The following is a 25,249-nucleotide window of genomic DNA, read 5'->3' on the forward strand; positions in this document are numbered from 1 at the left end:
CCTATCGAATTCCCCAGCCCCATCCCTCAGTGAGAGATGCTCTCTCCCTCCCCCGACTCCCCACAGAGCAACACAGTCTGCAGTCTAGTGAAGTTAGGTGCCCAGACACAGGCTAGCCTGGTGACCGAGCGTGCAGGTGCTGGAGTCTCACCATCTGGGTTCAAATCCTGGCTCGGCCACCCACAAGAGGTGAGACACTGCACATTTCCTACAGCCCCTGTTCTTCAGTTTCCTTATCTGTAAAGGGTCTGGTAATAGTGCTGACTTCCTCGCGATGCTGTAAAGCTTAAATAAAACCAAGCTGCTAAAGTGTCCAGCACATACAGCTCTATTGATTTGCTGCCAATATCATTATTGATGTAAAAGTGAAGCACCCAGAGGGCAAAGACAGTGTCCTACATACTTTAATCTCCTTCCAGCAGCTGCTTTTTCGGGGGAAGGCAGATGGGAGCCTAACTTGGCTTCAGTACAGGCTACACGATGTGGATCAATGCACAAAGTGACCACTCTGGAAGGTCAGAAAGAACCACGCACGGCAGGATGGTAGCACAAGCCGAGGACGGACGGAACAGGCAATGGGGAGGGACAGGGTGCCCCCGAAAAAGTCGGGGCAGCATTCAATACTCAACCTTTAGGCCCAGGCCTTCCCACTCCTCCTTATAACGCACCCTGGGGGTATAGCCAATAACAAGGCACTTCTAGGAAATGAGGGGTGCCTGCCTTCGGAGCCAGTCAGAGCTGGTGCGAAGCCTGGTTCTCCCACCAGCCAGCTGGGGGGACTTGGGCAAGTCCTGTCTTCCTGAGCCTCAGTTTCCTCATCTATAAAATGGAAGCTCAGGGCCTGCTTCTTGTAGTGTGAGAGTTCACCCGTGAAATGGGAATAGTCACAGTGCCTACTGCATAGGGTTGTTGTGAGGATTAAATTAGTATAACCTATCAAAAGCACTTAGAATAGTACTTGGCACAAATGCTATTTAAACGTTTCATGTTACTATTCTCCTTCTTATCGCTATTTTAAGAGCTTTGGAAATATGATTTGTGTCACTATTTGTCAACACCTTGCACCATGCCTGGCACACAGTAGGTGCTCAATACAGAAGAGATTTTTCTTTTTCCTGTCCTGTTCCAACTCGTGTTGAAATACTCAACAGGCACACTTAAGAGATGCTTAGAGCATCAGCAAAGTAGAGGCAACAAAATGGTGAAAAAACATGTTTGGAAAGTAGATTATATTTCAAAAAAGATCATCAAAGTAGTCATCATGGGAAAAATCCAAATTTTACCAGACTTCCTTAGACTTATTTTACTGTTTTTGTTTTGACTTGCCTAAGTAGCAATTAGTGGGGCTGGGATGGGGGCGCCTCATCATTTTAGCCTTAGGGCCTTTAGGGCTTAGAGTCCTGCTCCAGCCCAGTGTTGGCCTGGGGGAAAGGAACAGAAGCGAGCCCCCTGCTGCCCACACTAGGTGAGCAGGGAAGCCTTTGTGAGAGGACCCCCTTGCGTGTGCAGTTGGGCCAGTTGGGAGAGTCCTACATGAGTGAGTCCCAGGGACGGAGAGGAAGTGCCGCCTCAGCCACACACAGATGCCAACGCACTGGCTCCCTCATGGCAGCTGTGTGCCATGTGGCCTCCAAACCCTCCTTCAGCCGCTGGCAGAGCGCTCCTCTCGCTGGGGCCCAGGGTCAGCATGGGTGAGGTGCTGACGGGGCCAAGAGGAGGCCAGTGCTGTCATTTTCGGTTCCGGGAGCTCCAATGCAGCAGCAGTGGTTCAGCCTCTTCTTGGGGATGGGAGGGCTGCGTGTCCTGGACGTGCCCTCAGGCTGGAGAGGAGGCCACGTGGCGGGCTGCCTTGGAATCAGACACACTTCAAATCCTTGCTCTCTACTCAGCAGACAATCACAGAACCTCCCAGAACCTCGGTATCCCACTTTGCAAAGTGGGAGTAACGATACAACCACCCCAGGAGGACTGTAAAAATGAAAGGAGATTAGGCAGGCAGAGGGTCTGCGACAGAGCAGGCTCTCAAAAACTCCGCATCCCTCCTCCTCAAGCAATATTTCCCCATCTCTCCAATTTCCGCCCCAAACAAGCCTGGCGACCCTGGATGAGTCCTGCTTAATCGCTTAGTGCAGGAAGCTTTCTACAACAACCAGGAGGATCATTTGATTTTCAACAGAGAGGTCTTCTCGTGTACCCTAAAAAAGGCGTTTGACTCTCATGCTTTAGGCCCTTCCTTCGTCCATTAGATTCCTACTAACTCCTGTCAAATCTTCTGCCTTCAAATCCCACACAAAGGCTTTGCCCATAAACCAGGCTGCCAGGCTGCTCTGGGATTCTGAGCACCATCGGTGCAATCGCTCCTGGAGAGAGGTGTCTGGCCCCCAAGCCTCTGTCCTGCACCCCGTCCCGGCCTATGGTCGTGGAAGCAACTTAGACGAAGACCCAGAATGCCTCCTCATCATATCTTCGGGCAGCATAGGACCTGGAGGGATAGCTCAGGTGACGGCTGGAGGAGTGAAGGGTTAGGATCTCACTCGGCTGGGATAACACTTAAAATTAGTAGATTACACCTTAATGGGCATTTATAGTCCCACACTTTAGTTTTAATGAAAAAAAGAAAGAAAAGCTCAGTTGCAGAAATGCTAATCTGGAGAAATCTGATTTCATAGCAACTCAGATGAAGACAAGCAGGGCTGGGGAGACCTAGAGTTCAGATCCCAGGCCTGACACTCAAGCTGTGTGACTGTGGCCCAACCACTCACCTTCTCTGGACTCCATTTTGTTATCATAAATGAGACTTGAACCAAAAGGCTTTGAAGGTCCCTTCCAGCTTGCTATATAATCTTACAACTATGTGGGTGTATATATATATATATATATATATATATACACACACACACATATATATGTGTGTATATATATATTACATTACGTATTACATTATAATTTAATATTATATTAAATAAATTTAATTTAATGTAATATTACATTATAATTTAATAGGTAATTATAACATCTTATAATTACAAACATATACACACACACACACTATAATCTGTGCTCTAGGTCAGTGCTTCTCAAACTTCAGTGGGCATACAAGCCACCTGGAGTCTAATAAATTGCAGTTTCTGATTCGATGGAGGTCTGAGACTGTGTTTCTAACAAGCTCCCAGGTGATGCCAAGGCTGCTGGTCTGAGGACCGCACTTTGAGTAGCGTGGTTCCAGACGGTAATAACTTACCGCTGGCGCATTCTTGAGGTCTTCTGACCCCTGTACCCTTACATGCCTTATTGCATTTAATCCTCATGACAACCTTGGAGGTAATCGCTATCAATATCCTAATTTTCTAGATGTGGAAATGAAGGTTCATAGAGGCAAGGTGACCTGCCTGAGGTCTCATAGCTAATAAGGTACAGAGCCAGGTTCTGCATCCAGGTATAAGAGCATATGCCCATAACCGCCACACCACATACAGATGTGTACTATGGATTTAGGCCAATGTGTGGCTAAGGACCGAGGGAACTAATAAGAGAGTGGGAGAAAATAACCAGCAAGTTCTTGGTTTGTTTCCTTTGCCGTGATGACCACTCATCCCCTGACTGACCCCTCCCTGCCCCTATGGACCATGTGAAAACACTGACGGATTCTGGTGCCTGATTCCGAAGGTTTGAAATTCTAACATGCTTGGAGATATCTAAGCGCTCGATCCTTCACTGACAGGCAACGATGGCTGTAACAAAGGGAGAAGAATTTAGTTCACAAAGATGATTAGAGCAGAGGAGAGATGTTTAATCCTATTAATGAATTTGCTAATTGGCCTTCTGCCCCCAATCATTTCCTATTCAGGCTTTTGCAGTGACAGATTAAATGGAAACAGATCCAGGGGCAGTTTGAGATGGGGCTGAACGCATTTGCTCAAGGCCTGCAGATGGCTTGGTTGTTCCGTGTGGCTAATGAGGTGCTTCAGTCTATCCCTGAATGCCTTCTCCCCACCCTCCACACTCCCCTTTCAGTTTTATCCTGAGGGGAGGCCAGGAGAGGAAGGGGCTGGTGTGGTGCTTAAGAGCTCAGGCTCTGGGATCAGCCAGAACCAGGTGCTGCTATCTACAAGCTGTGTGACCCTGGGCAAGGCACTTCCCTTCTTAGGGCCTCAGGTTCCACATCTGCAAAATGGGAACTGTAACAGAGTCTGTTCTCCAAGGCTGGGAGGAGGTTAATAAAATAACAGGGGAAAAAAAGCAGAGCAAGGTGCCTGGCACAGAGCGAGGCCAGAGCAATGTCAGTTATTGTTATTACGAACGCTGGCAGATGAGCCATGCTTTCCTATCTCACCACTGGGAATTTCTTTCATCATCTAACATTGACAGCTTCCTATAGGAGTTATCAGAGAAACTGCTGTGGGTTCCAGTGGCCATGGTTGTGATGGCTCTGGGCCTCAGGAGAGAACCAGAGGCCACAGCTCAAAAGGACAGAGATCACCAAGGACCACCCAGTCATTGCAGAGATGGAGCAAGAGAGGAGGGAGGGACCTGCCCTGAGATGGGAAAAACGCAGCAGCAAAGCCAGTCCTACCCGGGGTGCTAAAATCATCTCCCCTATGTGCACGCAGCGCTCGCTGCTTCCTTGACCCCTGACACGGCCCTCTAAGGGAAACACTGTCATTGTCCCCACCTCACAGAGGAGAAAACTGAGGCTCAGAGAGAGCCAGCTAAGAAGTCACAGAGCCAGAGTTCAAACCCAAGTCTGTTACTTTAACTCCGTCGTCCTAAGCATTACACAACGTTACTGCTAGCCCCCAGATTCGAGTCGAGGGCAGGTCCCATTTCCCCACACTGCCTCAGTGAGGTTTTCAGTTTGGCCTGGAATAACAAGAATTAATCCAAAATCCTGCTCCCACGGCTAGAGTATTGGAAGCTAGCGATATCCCAACTGATTACAGCTACTCACCGAAGGTGACCTATTTAAAATACTACCCAGAGGGAGGGAAACATTCAAAGACAAGTCAAGTTTCTCCGGAGGTCCCAGGACCCTGAGTCTCTCCTCTCTCTCTCTCTGCCCCTAGCACTGCTCCCTCTCTGCCTGATGAATGGCAGCATCAGCTCCAGGGCCATTATGTAGAACCATGCAGCTCTTCTTTCCATGAGCAGACCTGAATTTCTTGTCTGCGCCGCTGTGTTCCTGCACTACTCAGAGCCAACAAGAACACACGGCCTGGTCCATCCATCCTTACCTCCGACTCAGCCGACATCCATCAAGTCTAGACCCAAGATCAGGCCTGACAGAGGCCCTGGAATAAGACTCATTCTCTGAGAGCTAATCAGACAGATATATGTGTAAATCCATAACCACATCATGTTCAGGATTGTAGCAAGGGGAACCAGCACCAGCCGTAGGGGAACAGGGGAGGGAGAGATGTGCTCTGCCTGCAGGAGCATGGGAGGGGGTGACACTGAATGAGGTCTTGCAGCACATGTAGGAGTTCACCAGGTGAATGGGGAGGGGGAGGTGGAGGCAGAGTGGGCAAGCCAGAGTGGATCTTGGGCAGAGAGAACATCAGAGAAACAATGTTAAAGGGCACTGAAGCGATTCCTCAGGAAGAAATAAATGCGCAGACAAATACACAGGTTCTTGATCCACCCAGACAAGGTAAAGCTGAACCTGAAATACAAGGAGGCCATTCTGGCTCAGTCCTTGCTTTACTTTCTTGAATGAATCAACAAAAGGGTAAAAGCTTAGAGATACTTTCCATCTTCCCACCTTCCCCAAGGATACCGCACACCTGCTGGCATCCAAAAAGTTACAGGACTCTTCTTGACTGAATTTATCATTTTCAGCTTTTGAAGAAGTATTTGATATAAGTTTACTACTGATTATCTGTACCAGGGCTTCCCATACTGACTCCTTCCAAGTTTGACCGTGAGGGGCTTAGGTCTGGGATTTGCGTAGCATGACGATTAATGCCCTTCATGCAAAGACAGGCTTTCACTACAGCCTTTCTAAGACTTCGTTACTCATTCATTAATTTATGGACATAATCATTCATTCATGCACTCTTTTCTTCACACATTCCTTCTGTCATTTGACACTTCCTTTGCTTCCTTTCAGTCACTCATTTTATCCCCCTACTTACTCACTCCTTCATTCTTCCACTCCCCTGTTAATGTATGCACTCACTTGTTCACATGCATATTTATGAAGCATTCAATGAGCAAAACCCTCCTAGGTACACAAAGAGGGCCGGCCCCTTTCCAGGCACCAGGCGGAAAACCCCACGGATTTTAGCAGTAGTCCCTTTACTTCCATCTTTCTGTCTTTCCATCTCCCTCTTTCTGTTTGCCTTGAGCTCCACTGAGTTCCTTCTGGGACTGAGGGACCAGAACTGTGCCTGGCGCTGGGAGTGGGCTCCCCATGCTTTTTCGACTTCCAGGGGGCTGGGGAGTGGGAACGCTGTCTCTGCACTTGCTTGCTAAACGGTAAACAGATTCAGCACATTTAGTGGACGAAGCCAATTCAAAGCCAGCAGACCAAATAACAGAACCCATTCCAGGCAGAGGGCTGGGAACTGAGATTCCAGCAGGAAGCTAACTTTTCCGCAGGGTCCGCAATTCTAGGAAATAACAGAGAGTGGCCAACCATTCTATTATTTATAATTTCCTCCAGAAAAGATTTACCGAGTACCTACTAAGTACGAGAAACCAAGCTGAGGACTGTGAAGAATGATTCAGACAAGCTCCCCTCCGAGAAGCTGACACTCTGGGGGTGGGGGGAGGGCGTCAACATCTCCATCAATTGCCTAATTCAAAGCATGACTTGAGAGTCATGAGAGTGTACACCTGAAAAGATTTAGGAATTTAAATGGGAGAAGTCACTTCTTTCCAGGCCTTGGGGAAGCCTTCCTGAATGTGGAAACAGTTCAGTGAAGTCTTGGAATGTGGGTAGAATTTTAACTGTTAGACAAGGAGGTGGGAGGAAGGGTAATACAGAGTGAAAAGGCTGGACAAAGACACAGACACAGGTAACGCCCAAGGCACGCACAGCTCTGTAAATCAGTATTCCTCTTTTAGAGATAAGGAAACTGGCATCTCCAAGGTGAAAAGACTTGCCAAAGGTCCCTTGGGCCCAGGCTCTGTGGAGGCAGAGCCACTGCTTCTGTACGCCTCGCTGCCTCTCGTTGGTCTCCCAGATGTCTCTCAGTTGAACAAGCTGCCCCAAGCAACAAACCCCAAAACAGCCTCAACAGGAACCCTCTGCCTCCATCGGTTCCCCAAGGTGCTCACTGATCTAGGAGTCAGGGGACCGGTCCCATTTGTCTCTAACTTGCCATGTGGTCTTAGAAAATGCATCCAATAGCTGTGGGATTTGGTTTGCTCATCTATTCAATGAGCACTCTGGAGATACCAAGGTCGGCCCTTCCTGAAGGTTCTGAATGCCTTCTCTCGGTCATGGAGGACTGATAATCCAGGCACCCGTGCAACAGGGGCTTATTTGCTTATAGGCGATCTCCATGGAGACGGCCTTGGCCCAGTGACGTCTCCCTAAATTCTCTTGCCCTCCACAGGCCCAGCCGCTGCACCTGCATGATCCCCCTGGTAACCCCCACACCTCAACCCCTCTCATTTACCCATTCAAGCCCAGAGCAGTGTCCTTGGCAAAAGGAGCACATGCAGATGACTGGAGCCTGGGGCTGGCACGCAGAGGCTGAATCCCCGGGGCAGGCTCTTCCCTTTCTTACTTAGAGACTAATAAGGATCCCAAACAGAGACGAGGACAGGAAAGGAATGTGACTGTTTTTATTCTGTGACACAGCTCTTAAATTACTTTGGATTTCTGCTGCCCTCAGGAAGCTCTCCCCGCACACCCAGGTTGGGCTAGGGACGTCCCTCTTTCAGCACCAATCATGCGGAGCTTTTGCTCTATTTAAAACATATGTATGTGTTTCCAAATTATATTTTCGAAACGTGCAGGGTATTCGTGGAGCAAGATACGATGTTTTCAGGACCAACCACAAAGCAGAGGTCAGCGGGGCCTGCAGCAACAAGACCAGCATCTGCGCACTTGGGTTTTGGGTCCTAGTTACGTGGGCAGGGCTGGAAGAGGGCTCCAGAAATGAGTGGTTAGGGCTCCCAGAGGCACTGACCACTGCCAGGACGGCCTTACTCTAGGCATTTGGAAGGCCCAAACAGTAGAGCCATGAATTGAATAGCAGCTAAAATGTGCTGACCACTTATTACGGAGCAGAGCTTGTGCTAAGCGTTTGACTTGCATTATCCCTGGAATCCACACAACACAACAGCTATTTTCAGATGGCAACTACTACCGTCCCTGTTTTATAGTTGAGGAAAACAAGGCTTAGTCATCCAGCTAGCAAGTGGTAGAGCCTGGATTTGAACCCGGCAGGGAGACTGACTCCTGAGTCAAAGATGTGCACCACTCTTCTGACTGCTTCTAATTAGATCTGAGCCTGATGCCCCAAAGATCACAGCAGCAGCTCTAGTAAGAGCATCAGCAATAAAAATCTTCCAGTTTGAGAACTGGGTGGAAGCTGAAGAAATGTCTAATGTAACTTCTTCCTTTTGCAAAGGAGAAACTGAGGTCCTGAGATAGGAAGGGACCTGGCCAGGAGGTGATCCCTGACCATTAGCCTCCCCGTCCAGTTTCCAAGCTGCCTCTCTCTGCAAGAAGAATCTTCTGCTGTTTAGCATGCCGTGGAAGAAGCCAGTAAGATAAGACTCTGCTCTGGAGCACATACCTGGAGGAACGTACACAGCCAAAGCGCTGGACAATTCCAGCCAATGTGGTGGGACTCTGTGCAAGAGGGATGACCACTTGGTGCTGGGCAGCTTGTCCTGGCAGCCCGCCCCAAAGCCCTGGACCCACTATGAGCTTCAAGCAGGCACTGTTGTGAGAGTTAAATGAGAGAACGCAGAAAAAGCTCCCAGCACTGCGTCAGGCACACAGTAGGGGTTCACTGAATGCAGGCACCCCCCTCTTCTCTAGAATCCTGGGAGAGAGAAGCAAAGAGCTTTGGCCTCTGGGAATCCTGTGGGAATTCATCCAGGGTGACCTGGAGTTTTGTGTAGGAGAAGGGAATGGTAGACAGTAACGTCTGAGTAATGTCTGAGCTCTTAATCTTTGCCCAGCCCTATGCAAGGAGCTCCATATTCATCGTTCATTTGATCTTTACATCCTTACAACAATCTTCCCTGGGTCCTTGGTGGCTGCAGCCAACACAGTATACGAACTGAGATCTTCCCTCCCTCCACTTCTCACACATCCAGTTTCCAGTGTGAGGTAGTATTCCCAAACATTTTATGGATAAGATAACTGAGGCTTAGAGAGGTGAAGGCACTTGATTGAGGTCACAGAGGGAGGGGGTGATGGAGCCGGAATTCACACCCAGACTCCACTGGACTCTAGAGTCCAAGATCTTTCTGTGACACCTCGCTGCAGGAGTGCCACAGGCACTGAAAATATTTTAAAACAAACTCCTGAGTTTCTTGTTGCCATTGTCCCCTGGCCTCTGGGACTTCATGGTGGTCAGAGAGATGATGGAGGAGAAGACAGGGATTTGGTGCTGAGCTCTGTCCCCAGGCAAGCAGTATCTGAGGAGCTGTGAGAAGCAGGGTTCTGAATGTCAAGGTCCGGGACCAAGGCCTGCAGACCTGTCCTGCCCAGGACTGGTAAAAGGGCAGCCAGTCCCTTCCCTGCCAGAGGATGTGTAACTCAGCTGGACAAATGGGTCAAAGCCTCTTCCCATGTTCTAGGCCATAAACGCCAACCCAGCCTCATCCCCCAGGGTCTCCATCCAGAGATCTCGCTCCTCAGTGTTCAGCCAGCCTGATGTCTCTAGGGGTTGGACCAGACGCCCAGAGCTCTTGAGGACAGGTTACTCATGGGCAACTCTGCGATGCAGACTTCCCCAATGAGTCAGGCGAGACCAACCAAGTCCTAAGAGTAGACTCACTGAGCCCCCTCGGGTCCCACCATCATCCTAAAATAGTTCTAACGACCATCCAGGATAAGGGGTGGGAGCTGCAACCCCCACGGGTAACCTGAACTTGGGCTCCAACGGCCGAACTTGAAGGTTTAAGTGGCAGGTTACTTAAAATTCTTCCACTACTCACAATAATGTTTGAGCATTAAACAAAACAAAACAAAACGAAACCCATCATTTTCTTTTTCCTAACTGCATCCAGTCTCTTTATTCCAACAATCAACTTTGTAACTGCTGGACAGGAGGCCCGCATGGTCCCCCACGGTGCAACACATTTGCCCCAAATTCATATGGACCCATGTGACAGCTGTCCCACTGGTGAGATCCGGCAGGTCTCAGCTGGGGACCAGGCAGGAGGGACTCCAGGATATTATGCTTTCTAATCCTTGCTGTAAGCTCACGTCTCTGCCACACCTTGACAGTGCCCTCAGCTCCTCAGTGGTTCCCAGAGCAGGGCAGCACCCTATGTGAGGCCCTGGCTGCTGAATCCCTGAGACCCCAGGACGTGAGCCCTGGGACTGTTACCACCGGGCACGAGCTGATTCCTTTTGGCTTGCAGAGGTGTACTGGGGTGGGCAGACGGAGCACTCTTTGCCTGAAGATGGGCTCCCAGGTCTGCACCAGCATCGCCGCCCGGGAGGAGTGTGAGAATGTGTGAGCACCCTCGCTAGGTGCCCACAGTTGCACAAATGCCAGCCGTCATGAGAATGAGAAGAGCTTCCCAACATTTCCACCCAGACAATCTAGTCACCCCCACCTGTGAATCTGCCTCTTCCTTCTGCTCCCAGAGATCTCCCTGGGGGGAGGGTCCTGGCATCTGGTGCCCCAGAAGGGTCCGGTTGCCCTTGGGGCCAGAGCCCACTCTGGCTCCCTCCTCTGCATGCTCACACTAACCCTCCCGCCGGTTTGTTACTCCTTTGGATACAGGAATCTGAATCCGCTCCTCATGGAGAGGAGGGCCGGGCCAAGGCAGGCAGGTGGCACACCCCAGCTCAGCACCGAGCACCCCCAAACCCAGCCAGGGGAACAAAAGGAAGAAGGAGATGGCTTACCTTTCGAGGGTCGCCTTTGTTTGGTTTGCAGAGACGAGAAGGTGCCCATGACGGCCCCCATGGCAGCAAAGACTTGTATGCGACTTGGGACCCCGCGCCTTGCCCCTCCCCTCCCCTGGAAAGAAATCAGTGTGTATCGTCTACTCCGAATTGGAGGAGGAAAAAAGCACCGGCAGCTCGTCTGCAGCTTGGTATTCAGCGAGCGTGGAGCTGGGGCGCTGGGAGCCTTTTCTTTCCCTCTTCAGCCCGGCACATGCCCTGACTCACGGGGCCAGCCGCTTCTGGCGAGCTTTCGGAACCCGGCCCGGCGGCTGCCCTCGCCAAGGGCCGAGGACGATGTCCCGCAGGCTGCCTGGCGCTGGACACGGGGCCGGTGCGCTCGGCGGCCGAAGCTCCCGAGGCAGCGCCGCGCGGTGCGGGAGCCGCTCCGCCCGCCCCTCCTGCCGCACGCTCTCCCGCCTCCCCTCCCGGCGCTCGGGCTGGGTCTCGGGGGGCCGAGTACCAATCATGAATGAACAGAGCCGGGCGGCGTGGAGGGAGCCGCGCGCCTGCCTGCCGCCTGCCCGCGCTCGAGGGAGTCGCAGCGGCTCGGAGAGCGGCGGGCGGCCAGCCCGGGAGAGGCGAAGAGGGGCGGGCGGGGCGGGGGCCGGGGCGCGCGGGGGGTGCCTGGCTCTGCCCCCGCCCCCGCGCGCCCCCACGGGCGCGGGCGTGCGGGCTCCGGAAGCTGCGCTCCTGGGCACGCGGACCCGGGGCCCGGCACCGGGCTGATGGGTGGGGTTCCGGGGTAGCAGATTGCTCCCCGGGAGAACGTGTGTGTCCCTGTATGTGGTGCAGTATTTCGTTTGACTTCCAGGGAAATCTTATTTAACCCACCGCCTGAATTCATGGGGTGGGGAAAAAGTCTGCCCCACCCACGGAGGGATGAAAAATATACATCCAACTGGGTCGTCGTGGGAGGGGGGGACTCTCCTGCTCCTCAACGTCAGGGCCCCCTTCTAACGACAGGGAATTGGGGAGGGCAAAGGAGCCCTGTGCCCCTCTGGGCCCTTGCTTTCTCTTTTTTCTGTTTCTCCCCTCCCTCTCTCTCTCCTTCATTCCTCCTCCCCGAAAAAAAATTTATTAACCATCCGCTCTGGGGCGGACTGTGCTGAGGGGTAATGGCTGGATTCAAGAAGCATTCTCCCTGCTGTGAGTTCTCACTCCAGATTACACAGACACCCCACCCCTATCTCCGCTTCTCGTGCAGAAGGGCAAAGTTTGGGTCCACCCCTGGGGATTCTCTTCTGCTCTCAGGGATGCTGAAATGCAAGGTTTGCTTCCTGGAAGCCTGAGGAGCAGCTACCTCTCCCCGAAATCTGAGCCGCTTGGGTTCCCACTATACACCGTGTTTGCAGGACACAGGTCCCCCAACATATGGCCTCATAAACATGCACATGCACATCATCACACAGACATATGGGCCCAGGTCCCTCAAGCCCACATAGACGTTGCTGTTGTACACAAAGACAGACTCATAACCCATCATACACCCATAGGTGCATCCAAAGGTCCCCACACAAGACACAAACACACACACAGTCAGTGTAAACAGCATCGCAGTCACTCACATTCACACAGACTCAAAGCCACAAGCATACAGTCGTACCCCAGGGATACAAGACCCCTCCAGAGCTGCTTCCCCTCATTCCAGCCCATTAGCTGCCCTTTCAGGGACGCAGGTGGCCTGCAACTTGGCCAGGGATCTCGAATAGTTTTGTTCACCTATGCAGCATTCCATGCTTTCTCGAATCCCAGCCCATGTCCTGTTTTGTGCAATGGGCAAGGTGCACTCAATAAGATGCATCCCTTCATTTGCATTGCCCATTGCTGTATAACCTGCATCTCCCACACCCTGCGAGTTAGGCAGGCCAAGTCTAATCATGACCACAGAGAGAAATGGAGGCTTAGCGAGGGTAAGAGATTTGCCTGAAGTGACCCAGCCAAGCTGTGGGAGTCCAGGGATCTGTCATCACCTCCTGGGGATCCTCCTGTTGGCAAATGAGGACACTGGGAGCCACTGAGCTCCAGAGATCTCCTCTGAGTCCCACTGGATTGAAAGCCTCAGGTCTAACTGCCAGTTAAGGGCTTGTCTGTCTGTGTCCTTGAGGCCTGGGATCCTGGTTGATGGAGCAGGACTGGCAGGGGCTGGCCCCTACCTCCCTCCTGACTTCCCTAATAGGGCAGAAGGGCAGGGGGGAGCTGAAGCCCAGGGTCACCCCTTAGCATGGCCAGGACTCAAGGAACAGAGGGGTCTTTGCAGGGGAGAGGGTGGTACAGCTGCCAGCCTTCTCAGACCTCACTGGACGGAGCCCCAGGCCACTTCACACTCTGGCCTCTGCCCATCTCCACACTACCTGAATGACCAGGAGCAGCACTTGAGAGTTTGCAAAAGGCTAGGATGCCATTCTCTCATCTCCCCCTCCCCACAACCATGTGAAGAAGCAGAGTACAGACGAATTGCTCCATTTTACAGATCAGAAACAGTCAAGCGCCTCTGGAGGAGTTCATGACTGGCTGCTTCGGAGCAGTGGCAATAAAACAAAGTCGCCAAGATAAAGTCCAAACTGCTGAGCGGGAATTAGGAGGCCCTTTTGTGGCCTGGCTCCATCTGCCAATCGCCCTGCTCCCTGAAGCTCCTTCTGGGGCTCCCGTCACACAGACCCTCACTAGTCCCCAAATGTGCCCTCCATGGTTGTGTTTCAGGGCCTTTGCAAATGCTGTTCACTCTGCCTTTCTCCATCTGCCAACATGCTGCTCATCCTTAAAGATCTACTTCAAGTATCATTTCCTCCAGGAACCTCTCCCGGGCCCCAAGTTGGTGCCTCGCTTGGGGTTCCCTCAGCGCTTGGGGCCTCTTTCCCATGAGAGCACTCATTTCCTTGGTTTTCATTGTCCCTTTCCTTGTCTGTCTCTCCCTCTGGACTGCAAGTTTCTTAAGAGAAGGGACCACTCCTGATTTAGCTCTACACTGTCTGCTTAACCCCTGGTTTCTGACAGGGGTGCAGTCAGAATGAATGAAAGAATGACTGGATGAATGAGCAAATTAATTTTCTTTGCTCAGTGACCCAATCAGTAAGTAAAAACTGACAAGTACCAGATCATCCTTGCCCTTCAAAGGAAGAAGCACGCTCTCCCAAGTAAAGATTCATTTATTGATTCATTCACAGGTATTTATTCATCTGTCCATCTGCCATGTACCAGATATTTATGTGTACAATAGCTCATTTATTCCTGATGATGCCCTGGGGGGTAGGTATTATCTATAGATAGTACGTGCATGCATTGCACGACGCAGCAGACCCGTGAGGTGCTCACAAAGAACGCACCTAAGTGGGATACACGGTGAGTGTAAGGGGCCAGAGAGAAGGAATACAGCAGACCCATTCCTCACCCCTTGGGGACTTGCAACAGAGGACAGAGAAATGCGTGGGGAGAGAGGAGCCAGTCACCTGGCTCCGGGGCCATTTGTCCTGCTGTTCCAGATGTGATTACCCCCTAAAGCCGTCTTGCCAGCCGCAACCAACCCCGGCTTCCATGGCTGTGGCTCCTTCTACTTTGGAAGGTGAGCTAGCTCATATGCTCTCTCCAGCTCTGACCCCTCCCTCATCCACCTCGTTATGGACTGAATGTTTGCGTCTCCCGCAAATTAGTATGTTGAAGTCCTAAACCCCAGTGGGACTGTATTTGGAGATGGAGCCTCTAAGGAAGTAATTAAGGTTAAATGAGGTCATAAGGGTGGGGCCCTGATCCCATGGGATTGGTGTTCTTAATGTCCTTATAAGAACTGACAGCAGAGAGGTCCCCTGACGCCTGCACACATGAAGAGGCAAGGCCTGTGCGCACACAGGAGCACGGATAAGGCAGCCATCTGCAAACCAGGGGGAGAGTTCTCAGCAGACACCAGCCCTGCTGGCACCTTGATGCAGGAATTTCAGTCTCCAGACTGAGAAAATGAATTTCTGTTGTTAAGCCACCCAGTCTGTGGCATTTTGTTACAGCAGCCTGAGCAGACTCATACACACCCACAGCGCCCATCCATGCCCTCAGAAGGCTCTGGGGGCATGGCCTTCCCTTCCCAGGGACATGGGCGCCCATAGAGGACTCCTTAGGCTACCTCTGGCAGGCTGTTCAGGGGCTAGAGTGAGCTGTCAGCCACCTGCGGGGATCCTGTTAGCGCGTGCACATGTCTGTGTTCATGTCACACACAAACCGTGTTTGCTCCCTCCCTCCCTCCCTCATGATGGCTCACTCGGCCGTGTTTCTTCCCATCCTTTGGGCAAGAGCGGGTCACTGAGGTCCCACTGCACACGGAGGCAGCAGTGTCAGATTAAGGGCTGCTAGATCTGGTTTCAAATCCTAAGGCTGCCCCTTGTTAGCTGTGCGACTTTTGGGCCTGATGAGTACGTTTTCTGAACCCTATTTTCACCTTCTGCGGACGGCATTAGGACCTACCTCGTGTTGCTGTGAGGAGTGGTGAGGTGATGTTCGTGAGGCCCGGCACTAGTGTGGCTGCTGATAGAGGGTGGGCCCCTACTACCACTGTCGCTGAGGGCCAGGCGTGGTGCCGTGCTCGAGCTGTGCAAAAACAAGGAAGCCACAGCCTTCCCCTTGGCTTCCATCTTTGCTCTTCATCTGTTTTATAGGAAATCTATTCTCAGGGTCCCCATCTGGTATTAAAAGACTCAGATTAGTTAAGGAAGGGAATGTGGTTGGCACCTGGTTATGTGCAATTCAGCACTATGCTAGCTGCTGTCTTGTACCATTTCCCAAATGTTCTGCATGCATAACTCTGGCCTCCTCAAATAGACTGTGAGCTTTTAGAAAGCAAAGCATACACCTCCCTCCCCTGCCCCCATCCACCACGGCTCAGCCTGGCCCGGGACATCCTAAGTGTTCCACAAATACTCTCTCTAAGACCATTCGGGGCAGAGGAAAGGGCTCCATCCTTTAGGCCTGGGCTCAAGTCTCACTTCTCTTATTAAATGTGCATCTCGCCCTCAGCTTCCTCATCTTTGAAATGCGAGCAGGACCGCTTCAAGGGTTAGTGTGAGGACTGGGTCAGATAAAGTAAAGGGAAAAGGCTTGGTCCCTCGGTAAAGTGCTCTGCAAATGTCCTTTACCGTTATTTGCTTTGGGGGCTCATTTAGTCATTTCATTCATTCAGTGAATATTTAAGTACCATCTACCTGCCAGGCACTATTCTAGGTATAGGCATCAGTCATGAACAAGAAGAGACGTAGTCCCTGCCCTCAGGCAGCCGGCGGTCCAGGACTGAAGACAGTCAGATCCTCTTACCACCACAAACTGTGATCAGGAAAGCGGGGAGATGAGTTTGGGCGAGGTGGAGGAGGGTGCTCAGAGAAGCCAGGGAGGATAACCTGTTGCAAACTGACATGGAGTCCCAAGTCCACACAGACCCTCGGAGCCCAGGGAGTGGATACAGCTTTTAAGTCAGAGAGATAAGTTTTCGAATGCGGGCTTTGTTCTGTGAACTTGGGCAAGTCATTTGACCTTTGAGAGCCTCAATTTCCCCACATGTGCCAGCAGAACAACCCACCATTGTTGGTTGCAGGGTCAGGCTGAAAGTGATCATGAACAGAAAAGTGCCTGAAACAGGATACCCCTGGCTGGAACATTCCTGGCTCAGCAAATGTTAACTCCATTCCTCAGTTTCCTCTTTGAGTCTGCTTTGCAAGCACCTTCTTTCCCATCTCCCCAGGAGGAAGAAAAGACCTTGGACTAGCACTGTGGCTTGGGAAGAGCCTCCCCTGGGCCACATCCTTGTGCATCAAGCGTGGCCTCATCTGTCGAGGCTGATCATGCCTCTTGAGGAAGCAGGACTGATGCGGGCTTTGGGGGAGGTAGCGAAAGCCAGGACACAGGCTCTGCCTTTCACGTCCTGACGGCTGCACGGCCCCAAGGGTTCCCCCTTCATGCTTCAGCGCTGGAACAGTCTCCACCAGGGGCTGAGATGAGTTCAGACAGAGTGCAGCCACCCACGCAGCCCAGAGGCTGGCAGCAAAGCCACTGCGAGTTACCCAGATGCAGGAAGCGGGGAGTGACATCCCAGAGCACCTCCACTTCCATCATCGGAAGCAATGTTATGGGTCATGGAGACCAGAGAAGTCGTGAGTGCCTCACTAGACCAGGCACAAGGCAGGCACTTCGTGAAACTGACCACAGGGCTCCCTGGGGATGGAGGGAGAGTGTGGGGAGGGAGGAAGGGTGGAGAGGTGGGTGGATTCGAATGTGCTCCAATATTTAAGTATCTGATGACACCTGTGATCCCCTCCTCCAAAATAACCACGCGGGCATGGGCACACATTCATACTTTGCATACAATTTTATGAAGTTCACGACTTCATAAAGCACATCCATGGACACTTGGTTAAGAAAGGAGGGAGGGTTATAGTAAGGGATTTGATCCAGCCGTTTCTTAGCTTGTGACTTCAACTTCTCTGAGTCTTAGTTGTAATATCTGTAAAATGGATGTAATAGTTGTGCCTTTTCTTAGAGTTGTTGTGAGAATTAAATGAGAAGAAGCTTTCAAGTGCTTTCGTGTAGAGCCTGGCCGGTTGCAAGTCTCAGTGAAAGGTCGTTTATTAACCTTCATTCACTCATTCATTCAGTCACAATTTAACGAGTGCATTTAATGAGTGCCTCCTGTTTACCACACCCTGAGCTAGTCTTTGGGGTTGCAGAAGTTTATGCTCACTGGCTCAGGAGCTCACAGTCTAAGGGGCAAAGGGCAGATGAACAACTCACTCTACGACTGCAGACTTCACGAAAAAACAGCGGGCATGACCTCTCCAGCCCTGCAACTGAGGAAACCAACCTCTGACTCTGGCCAGGCTGGGCAGTCCCACCCAAAGTCCTGCGGAGAAATCAAAGTTTGGACTCAGAGAGGTCAGGGGCCTAGGTCAGCTTAGGAGGGCAAAGGTCAGGGTGGAGAGAAAGGGATGGGGCTGGAGGGAGTGAAAGCAAAAGCCAGGGGCAGAGCGGGGCTGAGGTGCGGTGGGGTGGCCCTGGACAATTGCCTTCACAGCGTGGCAGGATGGACAGGTGGTGCTGAAATGGCTGGGACAATGGGGACAGAAACCAGGGGAAGACTTTCCTGTCTTTCTAAAGTGTGTGCAAAATATAGATCTATGACCTCCCTGGGTAAATGTCCAGGAATCAGTCGTGTTCAGTCCTCTCCTTTATTCTCCTTAGGTTATATAATAACTACGTTAACAATGGTAGCCGCCTTTCATGGAGTTCTTTCTATGTGCCAGTCTTGTGCCTGATCTACTTAATCATTTCAATATCCCTAATGCAGATACTCTCATTATCCCCCATTCTATATATGAAGCAACCAAAGCACAGAGAGGTTAAGTGATCTGTCCAAAGCCACTCAGCAATTAAGTGGTGGAGGTGGCCTTAAACTTAGATGATCTGACTCCAGAGCCCACACTCCCCATCTAGCCCCACGTCTTCCTGCTGCTGTTGCAACTGATTTCTTCCAGCGCTATTTCTCTGGGGAGGTAGCAGTTCACTGGGGACTCGTAAGCGCAGGCGTGGTGTGGCTTCTGGGAGCCGAGGGACAGAGCAGAGGGGAGGTGTGAGTCCTGGCCCTCTGAGTGGCAGGTGCTGCTCTCACCCATACCCGTAGTCCCTGCAGGGCTGCACTCAGGGTCTGTTTTCCCTCCGTCACTTCTACAGACCAAAGACCCTGGAGGGAGCAAGCAGGGATGGGAAGAGGGAACAGCGGCCGATCTGTGTGCTGATTAGTAATAATGCCAGCCGTGAGTGTGCCCCTGGTCCTGCACGGCCCACTGAGCCTGTCAGCACAGGCTCCCACACCAGTGCACCACTGCTGCCACAAAGGGAGCCTGCAGTGGGAAGACACCCGGAGCAGGAGGGCGGAGGGCAGGAAGGGGGAACGGGTGGTGGTTGCCATCATGCTGAGGGCTGACTCTGAGACAGGGCTGCAGAAATGGGACAACTTAAAACTACAAGGTATCAATAGATGTTTCTTCTGTTTTTTCCTGTGACCGTGTACCCTGCCCTGCATGCATGCATCTGAGACCTGTGGCATTCACTGCCTGGGGCAAAGATGCCACAGAGACAATGGGGTCACCTTCTTGGATTTTGACTTACAAAGGCGCTGGCTTAAGATCAAACACCTGGAAGAACACGGGCTCAGAGAGAGAGCTGGAGAGGGGTTTGTGTCTGACCCACTTCAGGGAGCACTGTTCAGCACTGAAGCCCCAGACTTTGGGGGAATCTGGGGGCCGAGGAGATCCTGCCCCTTTCCTAAGTAGAGCTGGGAGAGTGGACACAGCCCTCAGTGCCCCTCCTAACCCCGCCAGCCCTCTATGTGGCAGGAATGTTGCACTCTCCACTAGCCTGTCTATCTTTTCTAGGAGTAGAGCTCTGACCAGAATCTCCTGGCCGAGTCTGGCAAGGAGAAAAATCTTGTCCCTGCACCCAGGAGGGGCATGGCCCAGAAAGCCCCAGAGAGCCAGCAAACCTTGGTTCTAGGCTGGGGAGCCCCAGCTGTGACCTGGATGGCACAGTGACCACAGAATGCACAGGAGCCAGGACATCTGGAGGCTGCCTGCCTGGAGAGGTGATAGGCTGCACTCCAGAGGTCGAGCCCACCCCGCACCTCAATGCTTCATAAGCCCCCAGAATATTCAGGCAATGCTGGGGGGATGGGGCATTCTGAGTTTTTTGAGATTTCATTTCTGCCCCCCAAGAAGAATGGGAACTTGGAATAGAATTTAAGTTCAGCGCTTACCCTCATACACTGCTGGTGGGAATGCAAACTGGTGCAGCCACTATGGAAAACAGTATGGAGATTCCTCAAAAAACTAAAAATAGAACTACCATACGATCCAGCCATCCCACTACTGGGTATTTATCCAAAGAGCTTGAAGTCAGCAATCCCAAAAGTCCTGTGCACGGCAATGTTTATTGCAGCCCTGTTTACAATAGCCAAGACGTGGAAGCAACCTAAGTGTCCAGCAACAGACGAATGGATAAAGAAGATGTGGTACATATATACAATGGAATACTACTCAGCTGCAAAACAGAACAAAATCATTCCATTTGCAATAACATGGATGGACCTTGAGAGAATTATGTTAAGTGAAATAAGCCAGCGAGAGAAAGATCATCTGTGTATGACTCCACTCATATGAGGAATTTAAAACTATGGACCAAGAACAGTTTAGTGGATACCAGAGGAAAGGTGGGGTGGGGGGTGGGCACAAAGGGTGAAGTGGTGCACCTACAACACGACTGACAAACATTAATGTACAACTGAAATTTCACAAGATTGTAACCTATCAATAACTCAATAAAAAAAAAAAAGAATTTAAGTTCAGCGCTTAAAGAAACATGCAAAGTAACGTTTCTGGTACACCAAAGGAAGTTGCCTGAAATTCTTAGCTACTCATAAAATGATCCTCACAAACCTCTACGGCAGGTACTGCCCTCTTTTCCATTTTACAGATTAGCAAACTGAGGTCCAAAGAAGTGATGTGATTTGCCCAAGGCCACAAAGCTGGAGTGAGCCTAGAGTGAAGGTTTGAAGCCAGCTCTGTCTGTCTTCAAAGCCCAAGCCTTTACCCACCCAGTGGAGGGAGTGGGGAAGGGAAGGGAAGGAAGTGGGAGGAAACAGAGCAGCGCCAGGAAGAAGAGGCAAAGTGATGGAGAGCCCTCCACTTGTCCCCCTCCTGGGGTGACTGCCCCAGGTCAGAGGAAAGAGGCTGCGAAGAGCCTTTGTCTTGGCACATGGGACATGTGCACCAAAGCTGGCACCCAGGAGGCCTAGCACACAGGTGGTGGGGTGGAGGGGAGGGCTGATGCAACACCTCCAAGATCAGGGACACTGGCCTTCTTCCCAAGCACCCCTAGAATCCCCCTTCCTGAGAGGCCAGGCTGGCCCTCCCCTCCCCCTCACTGTGTGGAGGCTCCCTTCCTGAGCCACCACGAGACACTGCCTTGACAACAGTGGCACTTCAAGATGGTTTCTGTTTCTGTTGTCCCTTCTTGCACTGGGCTGGCCCCTAGTGAGCGAGGGGGTTGGGCACTCCAGCCAGTGCTGGAGGAGCTAATTGACAGTCCAGGGCTCTCTTTCCCTGGGCTGGCATTTGCATGGTACATTAGTATTCGTGCCCACGACTCAGGGCTGTTCTGAATGGAGGATGCTATGCAGATGAGCATCAAGCCTGGTGTGTGATGAGCGCTGGATGCAGTTTGCCAGGAACCAAGGCTCTGAGTTAGAGGATGCTGAGGGAGGCTGCAGGCCAGAGGGGCTCCTCGCCGGGTTCCCACTCTGCCCGCCTGAGAATCTGCTCTCCAGTGCTCCAATGATGTAGCCAGCATCCACTAGCCCTTGCTCTGCCCCCTGTCCCGTGATGGTGCCAGAGATGCAGAGAGAAGTAAGGTGGGCTGGTCCTGGCCCTCAGAAAGCTTCTAGTCCTGTGGGAACAGTGGCACATAAACTACTGGAAGATAAGGAATGGGCCTATGGCAGTCAGCTCCGAGGCCACACCAGCTCAGAGGAGAGACATCAAATTTGACCTGGGGAAGAAGAGTAGTGGAGGGCAGTCAGGGCTTTTCAAAAGAGGAGATGCTGGCGCTGGGTCTTAAAAGACGAATAGGAATTTGCCAGCCAAACACCACTGTAAACACATGGCTTTGTTTGGGGACCTCCTCTTTAACCTGTGGAGTCACAGTCGTGCCCCAAAGGGCAGAGCAACAATGCCTCACCAACCCCATTTATGGATTTCCCAAACCTGCAGCTGGACGAACTTTGAGAAAATAGGTCCAGGCACCATGGGTGGCTTGACTTGATAAAACCTGTGACAGATGATTGAAGTGAGTGACTGAGTCATCCAGAAACAATCGGATCTTCCTAAAGATGCCAAGGGATGGAAATTTCCTGGCTTCTAGGTGCAAACTGATCTAGCATTTTACCATGCCCAGAGCTAGTCTCACCAATGTCTGCTAAAATGAAGAGCACTTACTCTTAATACTCCAGGAAGCAAGGAATGGAATGCTTTGCCCAAGAATGCTTCATGCAAGCTGCCGGAGCCACACGAAGCCCTGAGCGTCCCAAGCTAAGCTCCCAGGTGGGACGCGGAGCTCACGCTGCTGGGGAATACAGGTACTTTCTACAGTGGAAACTGAATGGCTGCAGGGAGGGTTGGGGGGAGCTGAGGGGCCTGACCTGCACCCCAGGCTTTGATTCTGAAGGCGCATCATCTCAAAAACTCAGAGAGATTCTCCCCGGAAAACAAGGTATCTCTTAGAGTTACACTACTCAAAGCTAGAGAGGACTTTATATGCCATATGGCTGGGCCCTCATTTTACAGGTGGCCCAGGGAGGAAAAGAGGTTTGCTCAGGGACACACAGGGAAAAAGCAACAGAGCTGAGACTGTAACCCAGGGCTGCAGAAAGGGTCTTGCATATTTTAAGATGCCAAATTTCTTCTTAACTGTCACAACCTCCCCTCCAGAACCAGGTCCAAAGTTACTCTTGGCTTCCTATGAGGCACAACAACAGGGACACAGGAAGACGCCTCTGTCCCAAAATGTATCTTCCTCTCTTTTACTGAAATTCCCTCAAGATGAAGTAATATCAAATAAAGTTTAAATTACAAATGTCTGGAGGAAGGTGGTACTGATCTGGAATTTAGACTAAAGTATAAATGACTGATATTGTATCCTGAGCCACATGTAGTAGTTTAGTGATGAGGAGGAAATAAGGCAATGGGAGACTTGAACTAACTGGAGGGGTGAGAGATGGGACTAGGAGAGTAGCCTAGGGTCTTCAGTCAATCAGGGAGATGGGGGTGTGTTTAAATAATGGTATGAGTCCTGGCAGAGAACCTCTGCACTAGGTGACTTTCTCTTTACCTCTGCTCAAGTGCTATCTTGTGTGATGCATCCATCCACCCATCCATCTGTCCGTCCATCCGTCCATCTGTCTATTCATTCATTCATCCATCCGTCCATCCATCCATCAATTTATCCATCCATCCATCCATCTACCATTAATTACTTTTCAGTACCCATCTTCACATACCTATCCCTGTTGTAGGTATCAGGATACACCAGTGACCAAGATGGACATTTTTCCTGCCCTCTGGAGCTTCTATTCTCATAGGGAGGGGAGGTCAGGACAGAGCTCACTAGATAAGCAGACCAACATAAGGTCATGTCTGATGATGGTGGGCACTGTGAGGACACTAGATGGGCTCCCCATGGAAAAGCTGGCGGGGTCAACCTGAGACAGAAGGCCTTGATTAGAAAGGGAGATTTATTCTGAAATTTGAATGATATGCAGGAATTACTCATGCTTAGGACTTGGAGTGAGAGAGCTTGAGTTGAAGGAAACAGCAAGGCCAAGGCCCTGCAGAGGGAGTGTGATAGGTGGGCTTGAGGCCCAGAGAGAAGGGCGGTGGGGCTGGGCCGCACAGAGCAGGGGAGGGATCCCAGAGAAGGCCGGAGGCCAGGCTGCACAGGGTCTGTGGTCCTCGCTGCAGAGTTTGGATTTCATTCTAAGAGCAATGAGAGGCTGCAGGAGAATTTGTTTTTCACTTTTTTATTTTGAAAAGATTATAGACCCACAAGAAGTTGCAAAAATAATACAGAAAGGTCCTGTGTACCCTCATCCAGTGACCCCCAATGGTGTCACCTTATGTAACTATAGGCCAATACCCAAACCAGGGGACTGACATCGGTACCATCCCCAGACTGTGTTCAGATTTTACCAGTTTTACAGGCACTCACTTGTGCGTGCATCTGTGTGTGTATGTGTTTCTATGCCGTTCCATCACGTGTACATTGGCATAACTACCACCACAGTCAAGGTACCAAACTGTTCCATTACCACAAAGCAGCTCCCTCGTGCTCCCCCTTTATAGTTGTCCCATCCGCCTGCATCCCACCCCATAGGAGAATTTTAAGGAGGTGAGTGGGAGGACGTGAGAGGTGTCAGCTGGGTCAAGGACATGGCTTATCCAACTCTCAATGCCCTAGAGGCCTCTGGACAAAGCCGGTTTACCGTGAATATAGATTGCTTTGAATGCCTTCACTTTGCACTTGAAGAGCAAGAACAGAAAGCTTAAGCAACTCAAACTATGTCACACAGCACTTCTCATGGCTTGCTGGCTGTCTCTATTTAAACTCTTTGCAGAGCTTGGTGTGTTGATCGCTGGGGGACCATGTGTCGTGGAGAAGAGAGGCCAGGCCTCTGGGTCGAGGTGCTGTGTAGAACCCCGGCCTGCCACTTCAGGGCCTCGTCCCTTAATCTCTTTGCACTTCCCTATCCCCATAAGTGGAATGGCCCATCACCTACCGCAAGCAGTCACAGGAATTGATTAAAAAATACTTAGGAAGTGCCAAGCATAAGGAAAAAACATTTCTGCTCCCAGCATTGACCCAAAAAGTACTGGAGAGAAACTGCTATCCTTTCTCACTCCTGTTTCATCGAGGAAGGTGGAGATGATCTCATTTGGGGATTGGCAAATGACCCTCAGATCTGTAGCTCAGCCCTTCTTAGAGTTGCTGGCTTACGGGTCTCAGCTCATGCCCTGCACGTGGCAGACGTCCCAGGGCCCGCCTGCATGGCTGTGGGGGGAGAGGGACATGTGGGAGATCACCTGCTCTCTGCTTGGGCCCTGGTGGCTAAGTTCACTTTCTGAGGCTAGACACTGGGCATACAATTTGGGTTCGGGCTCCATCCTCCAATGTGGCTCCCAGCAATTACAAAGGAAGTACCTTCACTCACATTCAACATGTCTCCCTATTTCTCAAGTGGTCCACAGGAAACAAGTGGGATTGATGGTTAGCCTTCAAACTGCAAAACCAAGCACAGTTGTGGGCAGAGTCCCTGCCCCAAACAATGCCATGATCTTCTTAACAGCGGTCTGCTCAGAGCTGCCTTCGCTGTGGGTGTGTTTGGAAACCCAGAGGGCAGGGGTTGAAGAGGAGAGGGTTGGGCAACATGGAGAGAGGGTAGGGGTTGGGGTGGCTCTGAGGCCTTCACAGGGCCCTGAGGGACGTTAGAGTGGTCAGCCCCTGCCCTGGGGCCCTCCTGCAGGAGGCTGTCAGCCCAGGTCAGCACCCCCGTCTGCGCTGGCCCAGCGCCTGTCAGCCGGCAGACAC

At 51.4% G+C, this 25,249-nt stretch overlaps 1 protein-coding gene across 3 annotated transcripts in view; it reads right to left on the reverse strand.

The window, feature by feature from the left end:
- KCNIP1 (potassium voltage-gated channel interacting protein 1) overlaps window positions 1-25,249 on the reverse strand; it is a 344,269-nt gene that overhangs the window by 200,943 nt on the left and 118,077 nt on the right. Inside the window, exon 1 of one of the 3 annotated variants that reach the window (XM_070233929.1) lies at window positions 11,048-11,861. The exons of 1 other annotated variant lie outside the window; for it this stretch is intronic. In XM_070233929.1, coding sequence (XP_070090030.1) covers window positions 11,048-11,108 — 61 coding nt within the window. In that variant the 5' untranslated portion in view covers window positions 11,109-11,861. Of the gene's footprint in view, window positions 1-11,047; window positions 11,862-25,249 lie in introns of those variants that run through there. One more of the 3 variants, XM_003362900.5, reaches the window with a different exon arrangement.

The sequence above is a fragment of the Equus caballus genome, chromosome 14 (assembly GCF_041296265.1).
Source record: "Equus caballus isolate H_3958 breed thoroughbred chromosome 14, TB-T2T, whole genome shotgun sequence".
NCBI lineage: Eukaryota > Metazoa > Chordata > Mammalia > Perissodactyla > Equidae > Equus > Equus caballus.